Source organism: Pogoniulus pusillus, chromosome 36, assembly GCF_015220805.1.
Source record: "Pogoniulus pusillus isolate bPogPus1 chromosome 36, bPogPus1.pri, whole genome shotgun sequence".
Lineage (NCBI taxonomy): Eukaryota > Metazoa > Chordata > Aves > Piciformes > Lybiidae > Pogoniulus > Pogoniulus pusillus.
The window spans coordinates 10,614,324-10,640,825 of NC_087299.1; the positions used below are offsets into that span (position 1 = coordinate 10,614,324).

The window sequence follows — 26,502 nt, forward strand, 5'->3', positions numbered from 1 at the left end:
ATCCCTGAAACACAACTCACACAGACCTTAATACACTTTCCAGGTCCTGTGACTCAGGTCAGTTGAAGCCTTTTGGCTAGAAGGAGTTTAACTTCTCCCTCTAGCACCCTTCACCCCTGTACTTCTAGGTTATAGTAAAGGTGGCTAATTTACTTCAGGTATTTTCTTTCCCACTCACCCCACTGTTTTTTGACAGAGAATTAAGAGCAGGCTTCATGCATGCCTGTTCTGTTTGCTTGTGTGATGTGTATGACTTTGCATGTTAACTCATATGAAGACAGGGAGATGACAGCTTTTTCTTGCTGTGGCAAGCTAAAAGAACAGGAATTTCTGGTAGTCCAGATTTAGCAACTTCTTCTCCGCACTGGAAACTACCCTGTAAGATACACTTGCTGTCTGGCCAAATGCATGCCATATGGAACCATGAATTATTCAGCCACTGGAGGGAATAGCACAGATGTCACCAGTTTCTTCTACATCAGCTCAGTGGCTGCTAATTTGCAAATACCATGGAATGAGAAAACCATTCCTGTGCCTGTTGTTCTTCTGTGTCAGAAGTAACCAGAGCCCATTTGAAAAATGCAGAGCATTAGAGCAGACAACCCTTTTGGAGAGTTCTGAGCTTTCCTGGATCGCATGTAGAACACCAGTTGAACAGCTTGAATTCTGCTGAAGTAAACTGTTTTTCTCCTACTCCAGATCTCTCACCAAGAGTCACACATCAGCTAAGTTTTCTCGTCTTAATTGTACCTGTACATTCCACGCTCTAGTTGAAAGACAGTGTTATTAATCTCAGGTGAAATCAACCCCTAACCAAATGGTCTGTGCTCCACTGAAACATCATTTGGAGGACTTCTAGAATTGGAGGCTCAGCATTAAATATTGTGCTGTACTAAATCTGAACCTGTGAAAGCATGAAGACATTAACTTCCTTCTGATTATCACCTGGAGTGCAGGATACTCAGTGTATGGCTAAAGAAAGCAAAGGCTCAGAAAAATCAGAAGACCTCCACTGTTCTGTTAACATGAAGAAACAGCAACTGCTGCTAGTGATACATTTAATAATCTGATGATTCATGTCCCTTTGCTGCCTAGAAATCTCAACTGTAGAACATTCTATTCAGCTTCCAGCAAACCTCTAACAACAATGGCTTCTTCATGGAAAGTTGCCATATTTGTCTGTATTTATATGCTACTGAAGAATTTTTCTAACTTCAGGATATAAATGCTCTAGAAATACAGGCTAAAAACCCCTGCAGGGGCCTTTATTCCATATGCAAGCCACTGCAGAGTTCCAGGACTGAGCTTTCAACTCATTTGTATTACCCAGCTTCCCATCACTAGTTTAGGACCTCAAAGGTAGGTTGAGCACCAGCTACATGGGGGTTTTTGGTAGAATTTCTGTGGAAGCTGGGATCTTTTCTGCTTCACAAGAAGTCAAACACCACATTGTCCAAGGGCAAATAGTTCTGTAAGCTGCAGTGAAGGACCAGCACACATGCTTGCAGAATCAAAGCCCAAGGTCAGAAGGCTTCCTATGAATGAGAACACATCAGGAAACAAGAGCTCCATGCTCTCACCAGTTGGCCAGGTTTGACTTTTACTCAAAGGGAACAACATTCAATATATCAACACTTGCTTGTGACTTAAAGTCCTTACTTCTGATCACATTCATTCCTTTCTAGTTAGTAACAGTAACCTTCCCTTTTGCAGCCTGGCTTTGAGTCACCGATGTGGCTCTCTCTAACAGACAAGCAGGCACCAGGCTTCCTGTGAGAATACCAGATGTCACTGAAAAATAGCATAAACAGAGTTGTCCTGTTGTACATGTCTGTGAGGAAGATATACAGCAGGAGTGTACTATGAAAACAATGACTTGATGCATCAAATATTTATAATACTTCTAGGCATCAGTACAGCAGCCCCTACAGGAGTTCATCCAGGGCATGTCTGCCAGAAGAATGAATACAAATGGAAGCAGCAACAGGTCAGTATGAACCAGAAGAATTACGGAGCTTGAGTCACCCCCAGAGGTTTACAAAGCATACCTTTGTGGGTAAATGCCAATTAAAACATGCAGCAATTGCTTTTAAAGCTAATCACTCACTATTTTAAGAGCACTTGCACGAGCATACTGCAGGTATTTAACCACTTTTCATTAAGAAGCAAGCATGACCTGCACATGAGCACTTTCTCAAACTCAAAAGCACTGATGTGTCATCCACATCAGGACGCCAAGTGTCATCTCCAGTTCAGGAGAGCACAATACACAGATTAGGTCCCTTGCCAAGGATTACAACCGCAGGAAAGGGAAAAGCCACCAGCCCAGGAACCACTGCTCCTGTCACAACTTCATATTGTAGAATCTTGCAATTGTTTCAGTTCGAAAAGACCTAACATCAACCTAACATCACTGTGGCCATTACAACACGTCCTGTAGTGCCATGTCCACACAGTTCTTGAACACCTTCAGGCACAGTGATTTCAACTCCATGGGCAACCTATTCCAGTGCCTGACCACTCTTTCAGGAAAGAAATGTAAAGACACAGTAGTTCAAGTAAAGGGATGTTCCATTATGTTTTATGGTAACAGTATCTTTAGTATTCTTTAATAATGCAACAAAGGGCACAGTGGGGAAGAAAGCAACTTACAGAATCCACCAAGAACCCTCAGGTCTAAAGAATGCTCTCACTGGTTTTGATGAAAAACCTTCTATCCAAACCTGAAGTTTTGCGGTGTAGATGCTACCGAACCACTGCACTGGAAAGTTAAGGTCGTAACTGGCCTACACCATGCCTGAAAACAGTTACACCTCTTCACAGTCATCTGCTTAGATGAAGTATGAGATTAGTCCATCCCTTTCCAGACAGATTTTTTTAACCTGAAGTATTAACTATACTGAAGTTCTCAGCATCTAGTTTTGTTAGACACCTACTGATGGACACAGAAGCTAACAGTGGATATGTAACTCAACACTGGGTGCCATAAAGGGAACTTTGAATTACTGCTTTGTACATTTTTCACAGCTGCAGCACACAGGCATATAGGTATAAATAAACCCAGCACCACACTAGCCATGTGTCTTTGTCCAGGCCTTGTGGATTTAGGCATCAGACCAAACTCACAGCTCCCCTCACTCTGCAACAAACAGTTGGACTGCAATACAAAGGTCCACATTCAATCATGTAGCTCGTTGGGCTCTTCCAGGCTGAAGAAGTCAGCTTTTCAGACTCTGGCAAATGCTAAATTGGCAAGTGTCTTGCAGGCAAGGAGTGCTGCACGTTCCACGCATTTTCAAGGTTGTGCTTTGTTTTTCAAAGCACTGTTGGCAAGGATGATTGATTCTGAGAGTTCAAAATCAAACAGTGCCGTCCACAAGAAAAAAACTCAAATAGCCAAACAAACAAAAGAAGTGGAAAATGCAATAAGTAGGGAAAATAGAACTGCGAAACATTGCCTTCACTGAAATGTAACTTTCATTCACATTTCTGCGTTGAGCTGAAATGGCCTTGCCCCACTGTGGGGGCTGGTTGAGACGTTAAACTACAGCAGTACTCACATAAACTTGCCTCCAGGGAAAAACTTCAATACGTTTTCTTCTGACAGACCAGAAGGGTCCACAGTCAGGTACCCAGGGGCTCTGTGTCATTAGTCTGACCTTTTCCTGGTCTACTCTTCGGGTTCCCATAGAATGCTGACTCTAGAGTGTTCTCTGGGGTCTCACAGCACAAATATGTTAAGGAATCACTCAACTTGTCTCAGGCTGCTCTTGTAAAATTAGAGCATGGAACCAAGCCCGAGATGCACTCCTCCACAAACGAAATACTGCTTTAGGCAAAGATTGAGCTCACAGCAGATTTTTGCACCTCTCTTCTCATTGTTTAATCTACCTTAGCAAAATCAAAAGGGAAAGAAGGATTTCCCCCCCCCCCCCCGGTTCATCCTTCTGAAAGCATCACTGATTATAATGCATTTCTATCAAGCAAGCAAGCTTGAACCTTCTGTGCTTTATACCTACTTTAGATCTGAACTATTTTTCTTCCAAAATGGTACAGCAGCAATTGTATAAGCCAGGTTTAGCTCTCCTACCAGAAGATAATCTAGGAAGATGATGCAGCAGCAAAAGTAATTGCAACCTTATCTGCCAACAGAAGAGGAAGCACAGCAAAGAGTGATACTGACGCAATGCAACAACAATTCCAATAAAATCTGGGTAAAAATAGAAGCTCCCTCTGGTTTTTGAGGGGGAAAATGATTAAAATAATTTGTCTTATTCTTCAGAGAACCTTTTTCCTTCTCCTACACAGAACAGGAAGCTACTGATGGTTTAAGAAAATGGATTTCTCTGTACTACATAAGCCCTTTAACTTAAGAGTGTCCTCTGGTAACAACTTCAAGGCAACACTCACCAGTATGTCAGCTAAATAATTGATTAGAAGCAGATGAACTTAAATCCTTATTAAAATACTTCCTCCTTCCCTCTGGAATGACTAACCATTTTCTAACATGGCAATTTAAAATGTACTGATGTTTGTCCTAGGAAATCAGTCCTGTATGTCACATTTGAGGTGGGAAGCAACTCAATTTCCTGCTTTTATCAACCGTGGTATCCTTGAATAACACATTCCTTTAGAGTCCTGGGGATATTTTGACATTTGATTCATCCTATGTGGGAAACAGGGAAGGAATTAGCAGGTTCAGCAGGTGTACTCAAGGGAAAAGAGACGGGAATGTCAGCTCTTCCTCGTCTCCTATCTAGCATTTGGCTAAAAACCACTGGAGTTGAATAAGCAGAAATAACTGAGCATAGCATGGCACATGCTGGTTTCCTTCGTGATGGATTGTCCTCTCCTGGGCACTCAGCACTGATGCTATTTGCTGAGAAATAAGGGACAGCCATTTGCAGCACAACTGTCAATGTTTTCCTGCCTCCTACACCCAAATAAATACGCTCATACAAAGAGAATTAAGAAAGTCCACTTCTCATAACTTAGCTCTAGAAATCAGTGCTACAATAGATTTTGACTCCCAAAGCAGCCCTTAAAGATAAGTTGTATAATAAAACACAGCTTGCATTTTTAACAGGCAGACTTTAGTCTATCACTGAAGTAGTGGAACCCTCTTACAGACTGTAAGCTGCTGTATGAAGTCACCTCTGATCCAGAGCTAAACTACTGGCACTAAGATCTGTCTCTTCACAAGAGACAAAATATCAATGAGATTATGAAAACGCACACTGCTGCTAACCACAGCTCCCAGGAAGGAAAGCTCTGCCAGCAGTTTATTTAAACCTAGAAGTGCTGAGATCAAGAAACGTCCAGCTCATAATTCTGAAGTCATCCCATGAGAACAGTTTTCCTGATGGAATTTTCTAGCTCATCTTGTCACAACTAATAATTAGCTAAAATTCCACAATAAGCACACTCGATAGAATGGAAAGTAACAGAAGTATCTGAGAAGGTAAAGCAGGCTTGCATTTCCTGCAGGCAACTGAGCATGAACCATGAGAATGGCTTAAAATTTGATACACCTGGCAAGAAGCATCAGAAAGAAATGTTACAAGCAGGATACTAAAACTAAAGACTGCTCACTGCAGGCCAGTGATGCAGATGCACCCCGGCTGCACACTCCGTACGCTGTATCCTAGCACCAGCTAGTGGTGAGAATTAAAGGATTCTGACAAGGCAAATAAACCTGTCCAGAAAAGAAAAGCTTCAGGTTATCATATTGCTTCATAGCCATCAAGTCTGGTTTGGGTGGGTTTTTTAACGCTTCCAACAAAAGCAAAGTTACAGGCCAATTCCAGAGTAAGCCCGCACCATCTACACAGCACCTCAAGCAGTTTTGATTGAGCCAGATGCTAGAAGTTGGAAGAAGCAGTAGAAGAGACACCACCTTCTCCATACTCAGTGCCACTGCATCCTCAGAGACAGCTTGTCACTTCACAAGTAGCAAGTAGCCTAAAACATCACTCTTACTATCACAGAGCTTGTAGGGCTCATAATTTACCTAATGGACTGAAGACCTCTGCTGTTGTCAAATTGTGGAGAGCAGGGTTCACCTGGAGCATGTCTGTTCAGTCTTGAACTGAAGTAATCTGTCCTATAAAGTGGAGAAAAGGTCTTAGATTCCATGAGAAAAACAACAACAAAACCAGACTCGACAAAAGCTTCTTCATGAAGAATTCTTCCTGCCATGGCCCACTATGACTAGCAGACACCAGAAGTTCTGTCTCTAAGTGCCCAAGAGTCACTTTTGCAGTCACCCTGATTTTATTCACTCAGACATCCAGGTGTATAAAGAAATAGTTTGCTAGTATTTATCTCTACAGTGCACTGACAGGGACCTATGTGCACACCCAGGTCACCTGAAAGGTTCATTCATAATTTTGGAGAGCACGATAGCAGCAATTTTCAGAAAACAAAAGTTTCAAGTGCTCAGAACTTGAATCAGCTAAGCAGAGAGAGGGTAACTCTGGGGAAAGGGACCTGAAGGTCCTGGTGGGCAGAGGGATGACCATGAGCCAGTTATGTGCATTTGTGGCCAAGAACACCAATGGCGTTGGGGTGTATTAGAAGGGCTGTGGTTAGTAAGCTGAGAGAGGTTTTCCTCCCCTCTACTCTATCCTGCTGGAAAATTGTGTCCAGTTCTGGGCCACTCAGCTCAAGAAGAACCAGCCCAGAGGCAGAAAGACACTGAAGGCAGTGGAACATCTGCCTGCTGAGAACAAGCTGAGGGAGCTCCGTGGGGTTTCTTAGCTTGGAGCAGAGGAGCCTGAGGGCTGCCCTCATTCATGTTGATAAAGATGTGCAGGGCAGTATGGGGAGGACGGAGTTAGGCTCTGCTCAGTGATGTCCAGTGGGCAAGCAGGAGCAGAGGAAGTTCCACGGGAACGTAAGGAAAAAACTTTGTCACTGTGAATGTGACAGCCCTGGAGTAGGCCGCCCAGAGAGGTTGTGAAGTCTCCTTCACTGGAGACTTTCAAAGCCTGTCCCTGTGTGACCTGCCCTGGCAGGTGGCTTGGACTTGATGATCTTTTGAGGTCCCTTCCAAACCCTAACATTCTGTGATTCTGTGTGATTTTGTGGTTTGTAGGTTTCTTTGACCACCAGACAGCACAAAATGCAACCGCACTGGAACGCCACCAGGTGATAGATCTTCTCGATCTGAATGCAGGCAAAAGAGCTCATTTGCACACACACAGAGAGCCAGACCTATCTAAATTTCAAGCACAAAGAAGTGATTACATGAAAGAATCAGAAGCAAAAACTTCCAGGGAAAGAAAACTGAGTCTGACAACTAACAGAGGCAAGAAAAGAACAAAGCCTGACACAGACACCCCCCAAAAGAGCTAACTTGCTCCTGATCAGTGTAACTGAATGATGAGAAACAGCATTAGCAGCCACAGATGTGCCCTGACAAAAGTGAAGGGTATGAGAAGGAAGTGGTAGCTAGAGAACATGAGTGTTTGGGACCAGGCTGCTGTTGGAAGCTGTATGTTTGTTTTAACAATGGATGTTTCCACTACACCATCCTCACAGTTAGCCGAACTGCCACCCAGAATCCCAGAATGTTAGGGGTTGGTAGGGACCTCCAGAGATCATTGAGCCCAACCCTCCTGCCAAAGCAGGATCACTCACTCTAATCCAGTCTAAATCTCCCCTCCTCAATCTCAAAGCCATTGCCGCTCATCCGATCACTCCAAGCCCGTGTAAAAAGTCCTTTCCCACCTCTCCTATAGCCACCTTCAGATACTGGAAGGCTGCTCTAAGGTCTCCCTGAAGCCTACTTTTCTCCAGGTTGAAAGACCCCAGCTCTCACAACCTGAAAGATGATCACAAATTGATTTCAAGTCACATCATAAACAGTACAAAGATTCTACAAAGCAATTTTATTGCCTCTTCTCTACTATCTCCTGGTTTAATGAGTCCCAGGGACAGTTGAAGAGATCAGGATTACTCTTAGTTTAGTAACAAACTATTTCAAGCAATCCCAAACCTGTATTTTCCAACTGATTCATTACCACAACAACAATATCCTCCTAACAGCTTCTGCAAGCATTTCACATCCGTGCTGTTATATTGACACTGTGGCCTGTCTGTGTCCCTCATGTGCTTGTTCAGTTTCTTGCATACAGCAGAAGTTCTTCTCCTAACTTTGTCAGAACCAGGCCCACAAGCCAGCATTCGCCACAGGCATTCTCATCTCTACCCTCAGGAGATCTGGAGCATCGATAATTGGCTTGCTGTCACACATACTCATAATTAATTCACTGGTATCATGCAGTGGCTGGGTTGTGGGCAGGCAGAGCAATCCAGGATTTTGGAAGTGTTTAATAAGGTTTCTAGCAGACAGAGATGCCCTTGTCCCTCTCACATTTATGCTTTATCTCTGCCTCTGTCATCCAGAATTTTTGAAAGAAGAAGAACCTGCTGTAGGAAACAGAAACACTACACTTACAGCTCTCTACACCTCCCTGAAGGGAGGCTGGAGGCAGGTGGGAGTTGGCATGTTCTGAAGAACAAGAGATAGGACAAAAGGAAATGGCCTCAAGTTGCACCATGGGAGGTTTAGGTAGGTAATTGGACAAAACTTCTTCTCTGACAGAATTCTCAAACATTGGAACAGGCTGCCCAGGGAGGTGGTTGAAGCTCCATCCCTCAAGGTGTTTAAAAGCAGCAGAGATGTGGTGCTGAGGGACATGGTTTAGCACCAGCCATGGGAGAGCTGGAGAGTGGCAGGACTGGATGAGTTTAAAAGTCTCTTCCAACCAAAACAATCCTTAGACCCTGTCAGTATGCAAATGAGTACAAAAAGAGAACAATTTAAAACATACAGCTGTGATGCTTACAATTTGAAAGGAGTGTTTATGGTCAGAGGTGATCTCTTTAATGCACAGAGTATCTTTTTATTCTTTGAAAGGTACTGGGAAACATTTCAAGCTAAAAATTGCAAGTATGGCTAAAAGAGACTGCACCCATTTGTATAATAATGGAAATAAATGGGATACAGGTACCACAGTGCATTTAGAGCCATTGTCACTGAATAGCCTTGCTTGAAAAAGACCTTTGCCCAGCCTGGGACCAAGATCATCAAGTCCAGCCCTTAATGCAACACTCCCAGGTCACCACTAAACCATGTCCATCAGCATATCTCCATGGCTTTCAAACCCCTACAGGGATGGGAACCCTACAGCTACCCTGGCCAGCCTGTTCCAGAGCTTGGCAGCCCTTTTGGGGAAGAAATTGTTCCTTATGCTCCACTTAAACCTCCTCTGGCACAATCTTACACCATTTACCTCCCCTCCTACCACTTGTTCCATTGTAGAAGAGACCAAGCCTCACCTGACTCCAACCTCCTGTTGTAGAGAGCTGTAGAGAGCCAGAAGGTCTCCCCTCAGCCTCCTGTTCTCCAGGCTAAACAACCCCAGCTCCCTCAGCTGTTTCTCACCAGACCTGCTCTCCAGACCCATCACCAGCTTCACTGCCCTTCTCTGGACACACTTCAGCACCTCAATGTCCTCCTTGAAGAGAAGGACACAAACTGAACCCAGCACTTGAGGTGTGGCCTCACAGAGCTGAGTACAGTGATGGTCAGCCTGGAAATGTCTGTTAACATCACATACCATGGGTGTTTTGATGAAGCATTTGCTTTCCTGCATCCTTTCCCCTTGTCCCTGTTACAGTGGGTCAGAGGAATTGGGAGGTTCCCATAAACGTAAGAAAAACATGCCTCACTTTGAAGGTGCTGGGAGCAGGCTGCCCAGAGAAGCCATTTAGTGCCAAATCACTGACAGTTGAGCAAATGCCTTCAAAACACCTATGCTAAGGCCAGGACTACCAGAGCTGGTTCCAATACTGCTACAACTGTTGGCTACCCAAATCACTGATAACCCAGCAGCTCCAGACAATCTCCCGCAACCACCAGCGCAGGAAGGTTTCAAATTAAGCCTCTGAAGAACCACTACAGCCTTGACCAGGAAGGGAGAAATAGCATCAGTACTTGAGTAAAAGCCTTTGCTCCTTTCTGTTTTACATGAGTAAATATTAATTCTGTAGTAATTAAGTTACAGAACCAAGTGTTTTGCACTGACTACTGTAATTTCTTTGGACTGGCTCATTGATTTCTACCATGCTTCATTTACAGTCTCAATTCCTCTAGAATACAGAGCAAAAAAAGAAAGAGGTAAAGCAGTAGAAAGGCACTGGGCTAACTTTTTAGAGGGAGGTGTTTCAAGCTCTTCTAGAAACTTTTGCTAGAGCTGTAAGTAAATAAAAGTTATAACATGCATTGTTTGTGATACTTCTGAGAAACCTTAATCTTGAAGGCAGAAAGTTTTGTATTCTACCTTACGTGGTACCTATTTTGTTTGCTGGTTTTGTTTTCTCTATTATATGTATAAGGCTCAAATACATAAAACAGAAACCTTGTTTTTACTTTTCTTGTAGTAAGCCCCAAACTTATACAGGTGTAATTTAGCTGATAAATGCTAATACAGCTAAATTAGAATTAATTTAGCCTAATAAGTAGTTTAAACGTAGGAAGATTTGGTACTCCTGAGAGGTTTCAAAACTGATTTTGGTGTATTTAAGCATGTTTGTAAATTGTAAACACTTGCCAAGTATTCCCAGAGGGACAATCACTGTCTCCTTTCTCAGTCTGCCGTTCCTTGGTGAAGTTAAGCATGAGCAGAGGTGCTTTCCTTTCACCTGGAAGTGGATCTTTGTAGCTAGTTGGAAATAACGGTGGTTTGTTTTTAAGAGCTTTGGTTTGACAGGAGTGAGTAGCAGGGCGATTTGCTTGGCTACTCGCCTAGGAAGCCTTCCAGCATCGAGAAATGAGACTCCTCTATCCATATATCCTAGGCATACATTGTGTGTCCAGGCTTATTGGCAGCTTTAACGGTGTGAACGCAATGGATGTAAGAACAAAACGAAGAAATGCAAACCACTTCTGAACTCCAGAGCTGCATTAATCACAGAACTTGAGAGGCTGGAAGAGCCTCCAGAGATCACCGAGTCCAACCTCCCTGCCAAGGCAGGATCCCCTAGGGTAGTTCACACAGGAAAGTCTCCCATCGCCTACGTGTTTAACTCGGGAGGCTTTTTCGTGGAGAACTGCCAAATTCTCAGCGTTGCCATGTAAAAAGTAACCCTGGCCCAGGAGAATTACATGTTTTCGACAATATTACGACTAGAAAGTTCAGGTGAGAATTATTTCGCTCTTCAAAAAGCGCCGGGGCGCGCATTCCCGCCCTGCGGTACGTCCATGGAAACAGCTCCAGGGGCTGACCGTGGCGAGGGTTTTCATTCCATTTCTTGTTCCCCCTCAGGAATTGCTCAGGAATCGCAGTGAGGAGGTTGGCTCCCCAGGGAGAGCAGGATGTGTGTGCAACAAACACGAGCCTGAGCCTGCCGGGCTGCCCGCCCAGACGCACTGCCTGCTCCTCCACGGCGGCGCGGATCGCTTATGCATCACCTCCAGACATTCAAAGCATTTCCCCTAAGCCACTGACGAGTTTTGTTTCGTTTTCCGCCAGAGGCGAGAAAACCGCCTCCCTGCGGAGCTGCGTTTCTACGAAACCACGAAAAACAGACCGAAAAGAAACGAGGAAAAAGAACCTTGCTCTTCTCCACAGCTCATTGTCTGGGATGAGGGGAGGTGGCTGCAGGCCGCGGTGCGGAGGCCGGCTCCGGCAGGTGGGATGCGCTGCGGCGGGCCCCGAGAGCTGCTGAGGCGAAGGGGTGTGGTGGGTGGGGGCGGCCCCGCCGCGGAGGGGGTCCCGCGGCAGGGGGACCTGCCCGCTGGCCTCCCCCCAACGTCACTTCCGAGGCCGGAGACAAAATGGCGCCCGGATGGTGCCGGAGCTGAGGCCGCTCGGCGCCGCTCCGAGCCGGGCCGCAGGCGGCTGCGGCGGCAACAGCAGCAGCGCAGGTGAGCGGGAGGCGGCGGCGGGACCCACGGTGCTGTCCGCGGGCGCCGCTGAGCCGGAGGGCGGACCGGGGCGGGAGCGCGGTGGGCAGAGCCGGGGGCGCGGCTGGGAGGGGGCCCAGCGCGGGAGGAGGGGACCACGGCGGCGCCGATGGTGGCCCGGCCCGCGGGGGAGCCCTGTTGGGAGAGGTGCAGCTGCCCCGGGGAAGGCCGGGAGCAAGGTGGCAGCTAGGGGCGCGGTAGCCGAGGTTGCAAAATGAGTGCGCGGGGGTGCAGGTGCGAGGAGAGAGCGTGAGACTTGTGCCTTGCGGGACTGGATGCGGGAGAACATGATGGAGAGACGGACTCTGGGGAGCTGCAGCAAGGACGAGAGAGAAGGATGGCAGGGGAGGCCGTTTGAAAGAAGGGGCTCCGGCCTCCGAGCTGCTTTCTCACGGTTTTGTCTTAAGAATGCTGTCTCGGCGATGTAAGCTGGCGAAGCAGAGCGCTGTGACCTCTGCCAGCCTGGCGATGGAGACAGCTGTTGTCTTCAGAGAGTTCATAGCGCGCAGTCTTCAAAAGTTTTAGCAAGTCTTTGCTTTAAAGCTCCATGCAGATCAAGTGTCGGCCAAGCTGAGTGAGGGGGCTCGGAGAAACGCATTTCAGATGGATAACTTCACTGGAAATGGCCTTCCTAGGCCATGTCACATCCGTCAGAGCTCACCGTCCCGGGGCAGTGGTGCTGCGGGGGGGATGTGTGGGGTGAGAGGAAATTGGCATGTACAGTTTGTGTTTGAAGTGAAGTTAGCGTGTGGAACGCTGCTGATAACCATCTCATGAGCGGCAGCTGAAGCCTTCAGCGAAGTTTCTAGTGGCTTCAAATCCACATGAAGCTGCGAAATGTCTATATTGAACTAGTAAAGAGAATTTGAAGCTGCTTTTAAGTGTTGAAGAAGGAAGGGGAGTTGACGGTGGTTGCATCTGCTGATCATTCAGCAGCAAAGAGAAGCATTTTACTTGCTTTATGTTTGAGTGATCACCAGTGGACAGCTCTTGGCAGCAGCAGGACTACTTGCATTTCTGATGCCACTCCAGTACCCTGGCTGCCCTGTTGACTCTGGGCGCATTATCAGATGCAAAAGTCTTTTCCACGTGTACAAAGCAGAGGAGATGAAGAGGAAATGTATAGCTGTGTAGTGTGATGTTATCCTGGTGGTGTTTTTTGACACCTGCCACATTTCAATGAAAGTGCTGTGCATGTTAAGAATTCAGCTGTGCTCTCCTTGGTGTAGACGGAGACCTCCAGCTCTTGCAGCTATTGAGATGTGTGATGGTGCGTCAGCGATACTGCTGGCACTCTTGAAGTACATCATTAATAGGTGGAGAAAAGTGACTTCTAACAAGCAGACCTGTTGGACTCAGAGACAGCCACGAGAGCCATGTTGGTTTTTGAGCGTACAGCTTGCAGGTTTTGCTAGGACAGAAGTATCTCAACAGCCTGTCTATATTGGCATAGACCATAAAAACGAGGTCAAATTTGGCTTACACTGTAACCCTAGTTACGTTAAACAAAAGGCATATTGTCACTTTGGGTGAGATAACTGAGGTGGAGTTGCTGTGGTGAGTATGTTTGGAGATTTCTGAACTGATGCCTGTTCAGTGTAGGTATGGGCATCCAAAGAAGAGCCTTATTCTAGAGTAGCATGGAGGATGGGGGAAGGATGGTAGAGTACTTATGTCAATTGTATAACCCATCCTTATTTTTCTACTTGAAATGGAAGTAAAGCAGGAGGTCAAAGGGAACTAGTGTTCTTTTGTACAAGCTAAAATGGCTCTTGAAGTCCATTCTCCATTGCAGCGATGTCCCTATCTCACTGTTTTATCTAAAAGCCTTCATCCTTAGGGGTAAGCTGTACACTGTAAGTAGCAGATAAAAAGGAGATCTGAATATTGTTGCTTACTAGGTGACTGCTTGTGGGAAGTTCAGAGAGATTCAGAGATAAGCAGTGTGTGTTTCTGCATCGCTGTCATCCAGTTGAGAGTTTATTTGCTGCAGGACCATCAAATAAGTGTCTCAACTGGGAGGAAAAAAAAATCTAGAGTTTACAGAGCAGTATCTTGATCATCATGAGTCATCTGCTTACTGGTGGAGATTGGAGACTGCTATGGCTGTGTTTTTTATCAAGGATTTGCAAACAGCTGGAGTTCATAAACTCCTGCATGCCGACTATCTGCTTTGGGAGACCTTTTTAAAGCACTGCAGTGTGCTTGCTGTTGAACTCGTTAGCGTGTGAAAGGGCAGGTATTATCCTGAGACTTAATGACTCCCGTCACTGAAATTTGTTTTACCAGTGCTTTCATTTTCCTGCTTGTATCCTTAGCTGAAAAATATTTATTTCCCGACTCTGTCTAAAATATGCCTGTAGCCAAAAATGGGAGAAAAGAAACGAGCTAAACGAAATCTTCACGTAGCAGTAAATCAGCAATGCACTTGTCTGAAGAAAATCCTCGTTTGTGTTTGCTGCCTTGGCAAGTAGAATTTGAAATGTCCGTCTGTCTGAAGATTGGAGTGGCATTTCTGGGCGTTTGTTAGAGACAGTTTCTGTGGAATTCCTTTGCCTAGCTGCTGTTCAGTAAACTCAGGTTTCGGTTTTGTGTTGATGATTCCTTGGCTTGTTTTCCTGGTTACCTGGACAAACCTTTCTAAGCTGTAACTGTTTCTTTGGTCAGATGGCAATAAGCAAAGGCGTTTTGCTTAACGGGCAGCAGGTCATAGGTTTTGGTGCTCAGAAGATCCTTTACCCGTTTTTTTTTCTCCCTCTGTTCTTATTCTGACAGTCCGAATAAAGAGTAACTGAAAATGTCCTTGCAATTAAGTGCTCACAGATAGTGCTTCTTATTTCTATCAACTATACATTTTAATCTTCCACTTAAAATGATTTTTGTTGGCTAGCTTTGCTTTACTTAATACATCGAAAATTTGTGGATGAGAGCATTTCAGTCTTCAATGGGGGGGGGGGGGGGGAGTAAATATCCTGATGTTAAAATAAAAAAAAACAAACGACAACCCAATAAAAAGAAATCATGTGCTACAGCTGAAAACAAAGAAAAAGAGCCCAGCAGTATCCCAGCCTGAACCCCTGGTCATTAGGAAGGCAAACTGTTGAGACTTTCAAGTTTTGTTCCTGGCTCTGTAATGAACGTTTGTACTGGAGCAGTGACGTAATGCATGTCCCATTTTCAGCTTCCAAAATAGGATTGATACTCTGATGCCTTGGTTTTTTTCATTCTCTGAGCTGGAAGCAACGTTCTCTTTCCAAGTGCTTTTTGATTCTGGTCTTACTTAATTAAAACTCTGCATACAGAAATGTAAGTATGGATCTAAAATCAGCAGAGAGACTGCAGTAAAGCCGAGGAGCCTGTACTAGAAGTACCATCTGATTTAGTTTGAAAAAGATGATGTGTAGTGTGGTCTTGCATAAGATAATTCTGTTGAATTATAAATAGGCTGAGGGAGCTGGGGTCCTTCAGCCTAGACAAGAGAAGACTGGGAGGTGGGGAACTGTAGAGCTGCCTTCCAGTAGCTGAAGGGATCCTACAGGAGGGCTGGAGAGGGACTTCTTACAAGGGTGTCTGGCAAGTGGTTTTAGGCTGAGGGAGAGAAAGTTCAGACTCGATCTTAGGAAGAAGTTCTTCGGTGTGAGGGTAGAATGGGCTGCCCAGGGAGGTCATGGATGCCTTCTCCCTGGGGGTGTTCAAGGCCAGGTTGGATGAAGCCTTGAGCAGCCCAGTCTAGTTGAGAGTTTTCCCTGCCCAAGGCAGGGAAGTTTGAGCAGATGATCTCTCTGGTCCTTTCCAACCTAAGCCATTCTGTGATTCTCTTATGATCTTCAGCTTTGCAGGACTTTCAGCATTGAGCCCTTCAACCCAACACTGAATTGATTTTTACTTGTCTCAGATTGTACTTTTAATGACTGAGCAGTTATAGGGTTGAATGTTTTGCTTCTGTAAGGCAGTGCTTTAAGTCCTTACTGGCTTTGCATATCTGGAGTTCAGGGTTTGATGCTCTCCTTGTGATGCTCAGCCTTGCTGAGATGACTGCCATTTGCCACAGTGTGAGGTGCACTTCTTACAGCAGATTTTCCAGATCATTTTCTGAAGCCATAGTAGAATGAGGTGTTGTGAACAGCTAAGCCTTTGTCATTGAGGGACTTCAAGAAGAGAGATAAAAATAGCCAGCTGGGGACCATAACCACTTCAGTTGTGTGCTGCAGCCATAATGGCTCATAGTGCTGCACTGCAAAATCACATCAATAAAAGGTTTTTCCTTTTGTTTTCTTAAATATCTTCGTGTGGGTTCATTGTTGTCTTTATGTGACCACACCTATATCCAGTTTTGGGCTCCCCAGTTCAAGACAGGAATCTGCTGGAGAGAGTACAACGAGAGGATGACTGGGAGGACTTGAGCATTTCTTCTGTGAAGGAAGACTCAGAGCCCTGGGGCTGCTTAGTCTGGAGAAGAGAAGACCAAGAGGGGGGACCTTATCAGTGGCTATAAATAACCTGAGGAAGATGCCAGGCTCTTTGTGGTGATGCCAAGTAGTAGGATGGGGAGCAATGAGTGCAAGCTGGAACAGACGAAGTTTTACCTCCTCATGGTGAGATACTTCTTTGAAGTGAGGTGCTGGACCAGGCTGCCCAGAGAGGTTGTGGAGTCTCCTTCTCTGGAGGCCTGTATGTGACCTGCCCTAGGTGATCCTGCTTTGGCAGAGGGCTTGGGCTCTGATCTCTGGAGGTCCCTCCCAACCCCTGACATTCTGTGACTTGGTTTTTGTTTTGTAGCAAAGTATAGAAAACCAAGTCATTTGTTGCTAAAAATAAGTTGTTTTTCACACTTGGGAATGTTTTGATGCTTCTCCTACTATCCAAATATTTCACTTATAAATTGACATTGTGTGGGTATTGTCCCAGTGAACAACGAATAAGACCAATGGATTCTTCTGTTATTCAGGCTTCATCTCAAGTACAGAAGTTGACAGTGACTCCAGCTTTTGTTTTCCTTTCATCAGCATTTCCATGTGCTAAGGTGACTCCCAGCAGATGACCGGCAGGCTGTGGGGCAGATTTCGGAAACCATTTGCCTAAAGCATTTGTGTGAGAATGTCTGAAGCTTGAAATCATCTTTGTGAGGAGAGGCAATGAGTGAAGATGTCAAGGCTCAGGGAAGTGAAGGGTATGTGAAAGATCTGTGAGAAACAAGTGTGTGCTAAGGCCTGAGAAGCTGAGAGCTGAAGGGACGTTACTGGCGTAGCAAGATGTAATGATCTGAGAGGAGCTAGCAGTGAAACCTGGGGAATGTGCTCTGCTTGTTCGCGGTGTCTTGGTGATGGCTGCGTTGTCTGCCAGCGCTAGAGAGAACGTCAGGGCATCAGATGCTTGGGAATTATTTGCATTTGACAGATGAAACAAGTTAGAAAGCTGTAATGGTACACTCCAGGAGAAGTGCCTTCCTTCAGATGTTTCCAGGTTGTTCGGATGGAGCCTGTCCTCTCATAACTGGTCTTTGCCGGCGAACTGCGAATCCCACAGAAGCAGCTGTAAAACTGGAGCTGAAATACAGATGCTTCAGCTGTTTGTCTAGGTGCTAATGTAATATGGAAATACCGGGGCAAAAGGAGTTAACCCTGGAAGAGCTGGTTACAATAGAAATACCCTTTTCAATCAAGTTTTTCCATTTCTTGTGAATTTCTTAAGCTGTGTAGTGTCTGTATAAAGCTTGGCAGTGTTTTCACTGTTCTGCAGCATTAAGAATTCTCAGCATGTGATATAATCCTTCATATGAAATTTGTTTAGGGTGTATTTTACTCAAATGTGTCTTGAATGTTAATATTTATACAGCGTACTTAGCAATGGGCAGTTAATCCTTGTTAAAATCAGAAAACTAAGGAGAAGGGAGAAATAGATGTACCTCAGTAAAGTGCTTGAAGTCGTTAGGTACCAGTTGACCTCCAAAAAAGGGCACTGTCAGCTCTGTGTGACAGCAGGAGGGATAGTGCTTCCAGCAATAATGCTTTTTATTTCCTTTAAATGCAGGCAAAAGAGATGAGTTACTGTAGCAGACTCTCAGATACAGCATCATTCTGCCGAGCTTTGTCTGAAGCAGCGAATTGCCAAACCTGATGCTTCCTTGAACTAGGAAACACTTTGAAATTTCAGGCATTCTGTTAAGCAAGGATGCAAAAAGCTCAGTAGAGTAATAAAATACCTTAATAAAAGACAAAAGTTAAGGAGGCATTTCCTACTAGTGGAGATTCAAATGCATGCATTTCGTTAATTTGATGACTGCTTAAGGTCTTTCACTAATGCATTGATGTTAAATTCTCAGGAGATCTGACTCCTCGAGTTCTTGAGAGTACTTACTCTTGAATGAGCTACCTTGTTTTTAAAAACAGATGAAACTGTCCTACTCCAGCACGTTTCTGTTACATCTGTTACAGCACGTTTCTGTCAATTCAGACTGGGAGAAAAAGAAATTGTAGGTGAGATTATTCATTGAGAATTTGAGCTCTAATAACAAGACCATAATTTACAGCAGATTTAAATACAGTCATCTGCTTTGTGACAAGTGTTTGAGGAAGAGAACCTGCAGGTCTGCAAGTGCTTTGAATTCAGTGTCGATTTGTAGGTAGGCACATGTTACAATTGTCTGTTTTTCTTTTTAGGGCTCATGTAATCAAAGGAGTTTGTTTGTGTATCTTTTCAGAGCACAACAGGAATTCAAAATGAATCAGGTGAGTATAAATGTAAGAGTTTATCAAAATACTTAGATCCAGAACAGTTAATTATTAATAAAGAAAAGTAAATCATCCACTAAAAAATGTTCTTTAAAGTCTCTGGTGTCATTAAATTTCATAATCCTTTCCACAGTGTGTATGCTTGAAAGATTTCTTTCATGGAATTAATTTTTTTGTGTGAATTGCCTTGAGCAGCATAGAAATTTTTACTGCTGCCTCCTTTTATAAGAACACTTCTCCAGAAAAATCTGTGTTCAGAGACAGGTTGAATGGGGCCTTGCGCAAGCTGATCTAGTAGAAGAGACCCTTGCCCATGGCAGGGGGGTTGAAACTAGATTCTTTAAGGTCCCTTCTAACCTAAACCATTCTAGGATTCTGTGGCCTCTGGATGTTTCATTTTCCATTTGTGTGTCTATGTTCTCTCGTGCCCTGTCCATCATTGTTCTCCCACCCTGGATCTGATTTTAGAATTAAGATTTCTGTGTTGTGTCAAAGTCTTCATCTTTATTTGTGGGGCTGCTGCTACTGTTTATGCAGGGTTGTGATGCGTGTTTATCTTAAATACGGTGGAGATCTTGCCTCTGGAAACAGCTACCACAGCTTAGAGTCCTTCTTGATGTTTCTGGCATTCACACTGACTTTCCAGAGTGAACGGAGCTCCTATGGCTTCTTACTATTCAATTACTATTCATATTAAGTGTGTATTTGGTGTGAGCCCTGTGGTGTTTTTTCTTGCAGTGCCTTTGTAATTTCATTCACTGTTCACAAGTGGTAGTCCCAGGTCTGTATAAGAAATGTTTTTGCCTGATGCCAAATATCTTTCATTCTTCTCACATTTCTTTCATTCTGCTTATTGCTGCTTTTGGTGTGACGTCTGTGACCCTGTAACTAATTGGGCTAGTGTTCATTTGCCTTCTATGAAAAGATTGCTGGTTTTGTTGTTTCTCTCACTGAAATCTTGAAGGAGTGAGGGAAAACCTTTCCATGAATATTGGCTAAGGCCTCCTTGTAGTGAGGAGAAGGAGCATTTTAAAATGCCCTGTTGTTGGAACTAGCGTTTTTTGGTTTCTTTGGAAGATTGTCTTGGAACAGACTGTGCATTCTTGAGCTGTGTTTAAAAGGTAGACCTGCCTTGAATATGTAAAATACTGCATCAGACTATACAGAATAATTCATTTTAAAACCAAGCAAGCATGAGGTTTTGGTTGGTAGCATTTACTGCATCTCAGGCTGCGCTAAGATAGCGTAGGAAGCAGGTTGTGTGTTACCTGGATGGTGATTTTAAAATGGTACTGAATTATTGCTGCACTGGTACTGAAGCTCCCTCCCCTGTTCCCTCTGAATTTTTCAGTGATTATTTCAAACATTTTTGCTACAATCTTCAGTTTTCAAGCACTCACAGTGAAATTTTTGCAAAGGGAGTTAGCCAAGTAATCTTCCTTCTGCTTCTGACTTAACCTTTTGTGCTAGCTGTTTCTGTCAGCAGCCTTCCTGAGTCACTTCTCTTTCCTCTACTCTTCCACCTTCTCTCACGTCCCACTCACTTCAGTGATGTCTTTTCATTAGTCTTAGACCTGCTTTCACTGAGGTGCAACGCTAACTGAATGTTTTTGTCATTCATCGCATCATACAGGATGATTTTTTTTTTTCCCTTCTCACTCTGATCTTATCTGTAAACATCTTGTTGCCGGTACTCTTTCTGCTCTGCTTCAGGGCTGCTTGTAACATTACAGTCTAATTTGTGTTTGGTCCACAGCTACATCTATGTTGTAAGTGGTGTGAAAAATTTCGTAATACATTGAAAGGTACTGTGGAAGTGATTGGACTCCAAATTCAAAGCAAATAGGAAAAGAGAGTTCCAGTTAAGGCACCCCCTCAGCCCTCAGAGGATTATTCTGCACAGCTCTTAAGTCTCTTCACCCCTGATAATGCATTTTAGCAAGGTAACATTTCTGATGAACTCCTGACTAAGAAGCTTAGAAGGTGAAATAAGCTTCAAGTGGTTTTGCATTCAAAATTGCAGTTATGAAGGGAATGAAAATGCTGCTTTAGGACTTCAGTTAAATGCAGAAGTTGGCTTAGGACGTGCACCAGTACACTGTCCTTATCGAGAGGTGAATAATTTAAATGGAAAGAAGACATTTCAATGTGAGTGTTAAGCTTTGGTGGAAACGTGATTGAAATACAGTATTTCTTGATTTGGTAGCCAGACATTCCTTGGGAGCAAGTTGTGAGTGGGAAAGTACTTCAAGTGGCTGCGTTTAAATTGCGAATAAAATGAGATTGGAGCTGATTTGGCTGAATGAAACTGTTTATTTTACTGCAGAGTGCTCAGTTACTCATTATCATTCGTTTGAGGTGTGAAGTGCATTGTTATGTGCTAGGCCATGCCCAGTCTTCTGCTACTTATGAAATCCATTAATGTGACAGGTGTTGAAGGAGTCTGGGTGCTGTGCTCTAAACGTGAGCTGCTAACCTTTGATTTATGGAGGTAGATGCAAAATAAAGTCTGATTGTATATTACTCCATACAAATAAGCTGCTTAAATGGTAGGACTGCTTTAGGTAATGCTTAGGGATTACTGCCTCTGACCAGAGGGCGGAACACAGTGCTGAACACATCTGTCTAAATCAGTTGTCTGGAATTTTAAAGTTTGGTAGGTTGAAATTTAGTTGGAAGCTTGAGATTTTGAATTGCTCATCTAACTATGGTTGTAAAAAAGCCACCTGAAAACCAACATGGAAACTCCCTAACCAAATCTCCGAGTAAAAGACAACCAAGAAGACTTTTGTCAGCTCGAAACTTGAAGTGCACGATTCTGATAGCTGTCTTGTTCACTGTCTGTAATCTCCATGTCTGTGTAATGTGTTAGAAACCACAGTGAAGAGTAGACTTGGTTTCCCCCTGATGAAATCATGGGGCAGTGTACTAGAAAGATGCTGAGATTTCTTTGCTGTGCTGCGCGCAGCGTGGCTCTCGTCAGTCTGAGGCATGGCTTCTTGCCTATCACTTTAAGGCTTACAGATGTCTCAAAACCAGATTTCTTTCGTGACTGTTTTTAGCTTTGTTGGGAGAGCAAAATAAAACTTTGGTCTGCTTTGAATAGTGTGGCCGTTTGAGCTATTATAAATAAAGAACAAGAATGTTTTTTTTTTTCCCTTCACCCTGGTTTCCTCACTGTCTTGGATGGGAAGGGATTTTTGGCATTCTCTTCCTTCCATGGTTGCCAAGTTGGGGGTCTTTCTCCCCTCCAAATAGCTTTCTAGGATGTGTCTGTGCAGCTGTTAGGGCTTACCGAGGCAGCAATAGAATAACCTTGCTATGACTCCAGCTTTGTCAATTTCTGGCTGTTGCTGGCAGAGACATGTTCTGCTAACTTCACTCAGCAAGCCGCATTCTGAAACGCGGAGGAGCGATGCCATATGCAGCACCCTCGCAAAGAGTGGGTGCTAAGTAGAAAAGGTTGAGAAGCTTCATCTGTTTTGCTTTAGAGAGAAAAGCCTTCAATTTGGTAGCATATAGAGCTGGATTTAAAGAGCCAGTAAAGGTTCCTATTCTTTAAGTACTCCTTGGTAAATGCTCCGAGTAGTTGTTCTGTGTATGAAAACTACTGTTGTAGCCCTGCTTTATGCAAGACTCATTTTCAGAAATGGAGAGTTTTACTTGGACAACTGCAGGATTGCCCACGTTGTTACTTCACAGAATGTTTTAGGTTGGAAGTGGCCTCGGGGAACATCTACTTCAACACCCCCAGCCATGGACAGGAATGCCTCTTAACTGGACTCTGCTGCTCAAGGCTTCATCCAGCCTGGCCTTGAACACCACTAAAGAGTCAGCCACAGCCTCCCTGGGTAGCCTGTACCAGAGTCTCACCACCCTTATACTGAAGAACTGCTTCCTATGATCCAGTCTAAACCAGCTTCAAACCGTTCCCTTAGCCTATTGCTAGACATTCTATTTCTTACTGTAGCTCCTCCTAAAGCTTGTTCAGAGCTGAAGTATCGCTTCCTTCACATGAAAGCAGTTGCAGCTATCCCCACCATTATTTGTTTCTGACCAGCATGATCAAAGTTCACTGTCTGGGGGCAGGTCCTTTTTTGAGGGCAGTTGCAGGTGGTTTCACGCTTGCCTGTTTCTCACCCAGCACAATTCTTTCATGGCATGAGCAGATTTTATAGGGAACCAGGCATGCTTGTAGCTTTGCCTTTCTGGTAATTTTTCTCAGCTGATTCTGATTGGGTAACAAAAAGCTACCTGTTTAAAAGTCAAGTGTGAGCAGCAGCATTTACTGTTGTGTTATACAAATAACAGTATGAATAATATTATAAGCAGCCTACTAAACCTCGTGGGCTCCTTAAAATTGAGCTAATCACTTACTAGGCATTTATAAATAATTTATTAGCTTTCTATTGCCTTTCAGACTTTAAAATAAAAATACTTTAAACCTTTCTATATTAATTATAACCTGCTGGCTAAGGATTCCCAGCTGCTGATTTAGTTAGGTGTTATGATTAACATTTAAAATACTGAATGACTCTTACAACGTTATTTAAACCCCTTTATTCTCCCTAAAAGCTGCTTTTAGCTTATTGTATTTGTTGCCAGCAAACTTGACATGCAGGTACGGTAACATCAGTCCTTGGACTGAAATAGCATGTTTGTAAATAGAGCAATAGAAAGACAACCATAGAGCCAGTAGTAGCTCTGACATACTGTGAAATCCAAGCTTCAATATGTCAGCTGCTCTGCCAGTGATAGGATGAGCAGCAATGGACATAAACTCAATCACAGGAAGTTCCATCTCAAGGCGTGAAAAAACTTCTTTACTGTGTGGGAGCTCTGGAACAGGCTGCCCAGAGGGGCTGTGAGGTCTGCTTCTCTGGAAGGTTTCAAAACCCACCTGGATGTGTGGATGTGTTGCTGTGTCACTTGCCCTAGGGCATCCTGCTTTGGTGGAGGGATTGGACTTGATGATCTCTGGAGGTCCCTTCTAACCCTTAGCATTCTCTGATAAAAGCCTTGTGCACGATACTAAGCCTCCAGTATGTGCAGGGCAGGTTATCTGTAGTGATGGAATGAGACAGAACGGCTTCAAGCTTGAGGAGGGGAGATTTAAACCGGAGATGAGAAGAAATTCTTTACAGTGAGGGTGATGAGAGACTGGCACAGGTTGCCCAGGGAGGTTGTGGCTGCTCCCTCCCTGGATGTATTCAAGGTCAGGTTGGATGAAGCCTTTAGCAACCTGATCTAGTGGAAGGTGTCCCTGCCTATGGTAGGGGGTTGGAACTGGATGATATTGAAGGTCCCTTCCAACCTAAACTATTCTATGAATATATAAGGCAATGCCACAAACTATTTTTGACTTAGTTTTTTTCGGGGACTGATGAGATTGAGTAGGTCTGCAAGTTGTCATTTGAAAAGGGGAAATAAAGGCTTGCTAATGGATGTGAATTGATGCTCAGTGTCGTAGCTGATCTTGTGCCTTTGTGCTGCCATTCCAAAATCATCACTTGTGTGTTTCTAGGCAAGTTAGTCCTGTGTACCGAAGCTTTGCATCCTTCTTTAGGTATAGAGGCAGAAAGGGTTGTTGGATTTGCAACTTTGATGTGTGCATTTAAGAAATAATCGACAAAATTAGAATGGCAGGCTGCATGAGCAGGGCTGGACCCGCAGCCCGTGAGTGCTCTGGAGCTGGAATTGCCCTTTGTTTTGACACTTGTGAGTTGTCCTTACACTTTAGACTGAAATACCAGTTAGCTTTTGTTGTGAAAATGAAAAAAACTCTCCTGTTCTCCCTGTGCTCTGACTGCTATGCTGCATATTGTTTTAACCAAATCAGTGTATTTCAGCGTGGCAGTTCATTTGCCTCTTGTTACTTTAATTACCAGTAGCATTCCAGCAGTGTAATTTGGACAAATGATGTGTATCCTGAAACACTTCTAACAACTTCTCTCATCTTCTGGTTATTTGATATTCAAAAAGCATGCAGCTAATAATGATTTCTACTAAAAGCTTTCTGTGTTGCTCTTAAGTACTTCAGTCTTCCAGAAGCAATGAGAAACTATTTCTAATACAGCTGAAACTTGAAAACATTTTGTGTCTCCCTTTCAGAAAAGGTTAGATCTGAATGTTAGATTAGGTCCCTTGTAGCTGTCTGTAATTTTAAAGGGAAAATTAATCTACCTGATTTACAGTTTCAAAAATTGAGTTAGACTTTCCAGACAGGTTAGGTAAGAGCTGAGTTGTTTTCCTGACCCATGCTCCTATTTTAAGACTAGAATAGCCGTGTTGTTTACAAATGCATTGTGGAAACAGAGTAATTCTACTGCTTCAAGAGAATGCTTAAGGAACTAGTTTATCTAGTTGAGGATGCCTCTGCTTACTGCAGAGGGGGATGGACTAGACGACCTTTGGAGGTCACTTCCAACCCAAACATTCTGTGGAGTAGAGATTTTTTGAGTGATAACTCACAGACACTAACACTTTAGAGCTGTTTCTCCGAGCACTTCTGTCATTTTCTTTCTGAGGAAGCAAATCAACTTGGCAATATATTCTGTAAGTTTTGTAATTGGGGAGAACTTCAATCAGCATGGGCACAGAGGGATGTTGTCTCAAAATAATCTTCCATGTAACAGTGCCCTTACTGATCTAATGATTTGTTAAATGAAGTTTCTCATGGTATGCCTGGTCAGGAAAAAAAGTGCAGCTGGAAACTCTGCTATGGATGAGTTTTAGATTACCAAATTGAGAGGTTTCAAATACTCAGTACTAAACCTGAGCTTCTATGAAACTATATTCCAAAAGATGTAGCTATTTTTTGAGGTACAGAACCAGAGTAGTTTTCTGATCATTCATCTTCAGGTGTAATATAGTAGCGCTGTCAGGTAAGTCACAGTCAGACAGGAAAGATAAGATGCCTTGAGTTCTATTCTCCTGGTAACTCACATTTTGAATTTGTTTTTAAGGAGAGGCCAAGGAACATGAATGACCTAAGAGATACATGAAAGCCTTTTCAGTTAGATTTAATCACTGCATGCTTCTTGTAATCAAAACACATCCATTAACTAAAGCAAAAGAATATTTACAGCAACTTTAGTTGTCAGTGTTTTATGTGTATCTGTAGCATGTTCTTAGAACTCTGCATTAAAGCATAAGCAAGTGTGCTGAAAATGACAGTGAAAACTTGAATATTCTGGTAAAAAGATGCTCCTACACTAGCATGTTTAGGGAGGGGACCTTGGTTGAAATGGCACTTTGGAAATTTTCATTTCGAGTCAGGGGCTGGGAAATTCTGCTCTAATTTCAAGTCAGTAGCTCGTAGGAGTTGAGAATTTCTTGTGTTATTAATTTGTATTTACGGTTGCGATCCTTCTGGATTTTGACTTGTAGAACACAACTGAATCTGCTGTTGCTGTGGAGACCTTAGATGATGTACCTGAGCATGTGCTTAGGGGACTTCCTGAAGACGTGAGGCTCTTCCCATCGGCTGTTGACAAGACACGGCTTGGTGAGTGCTGCAGCTGTGAAAAGACAATTAAGATTTTTACACTAGCTTAGATAAATTGGAGTCAATGCCAGAGTTGGTGCTCTGCTGTGCTGGGTAGAGATGATGGCTGGGGCATTTGTCTGCAGTAATTTCTGCTGGAAAGAGCCTCTAAGTTTTTCCAGTACCTCAAGATGATTTGGAGTCAAGTTTGATGTGGGAGGACTTGCAGAGTCAGAATTGCAGTCCATGCTGAAAGCTGGTAGCTTGAGGAATGAGCCTGACAGTAATGTGTTACTGCTAGTAACAGATTA

The 26,502-nt window shown here is 43.8% G+C and overlaps 2 protein-coding genes across 6 annotated transcripts in view; one reads left to right on the top strand and one right to left on the bottom strand.

Annotated features, from left to right (window-relative positions):
* Positions 1 to 11,925, bottom strand: part of LRRC38 (leucine rich repeat containing 38) — a 102,630-nt gene extending 90,705 nt beyond the window's left edge. For all 3 annotated transcript variants that reach the window (XR_010308582.1, XR_010308581.1, XR_010308580.1), the window contains exons 1-2: positions 11,623 to 11,925; positions 6,011 to 6,103 (exon numbers count right to left, since the gene is read on the bottom strand). The gene's annotated coding sequence lies outside the window, so the exon portion shown is untranslated. The remainder of the gene's footprint in view (positions 1 to 6,010; positions 6,104 to 11,622) is intronic.
* Positions 11,338 to 26,502, top strand: part of PRDM2 (PR/SET domain 2) — a 56,678-nt gene continuing 41,513 nt past the window's right edge. For all 3 annotated transcript variants that reach the window (XM_064172195.1, XM_064172193.1, XM_064172192.1), the window contains exons 1-3: positions 11,338 to 11,700; positions 18,634 to 18,702; positions 26,095 to 26,212. In XM_064172195.1, the coding sequence (XP_064028265.1) occupies positions 11,653 to 11,700; positions 18,634 to 18,702; positions 26,095 to 26,212 (235 nt within the window). In that variant the 5' untranslated portion in view covers positions 11,338 to 11,652. The remainder of the gene's footprint in view (positions 11,701 to 18,633; positions 18,703 to 26,094; positions 26,213 to 26,502) is intronic.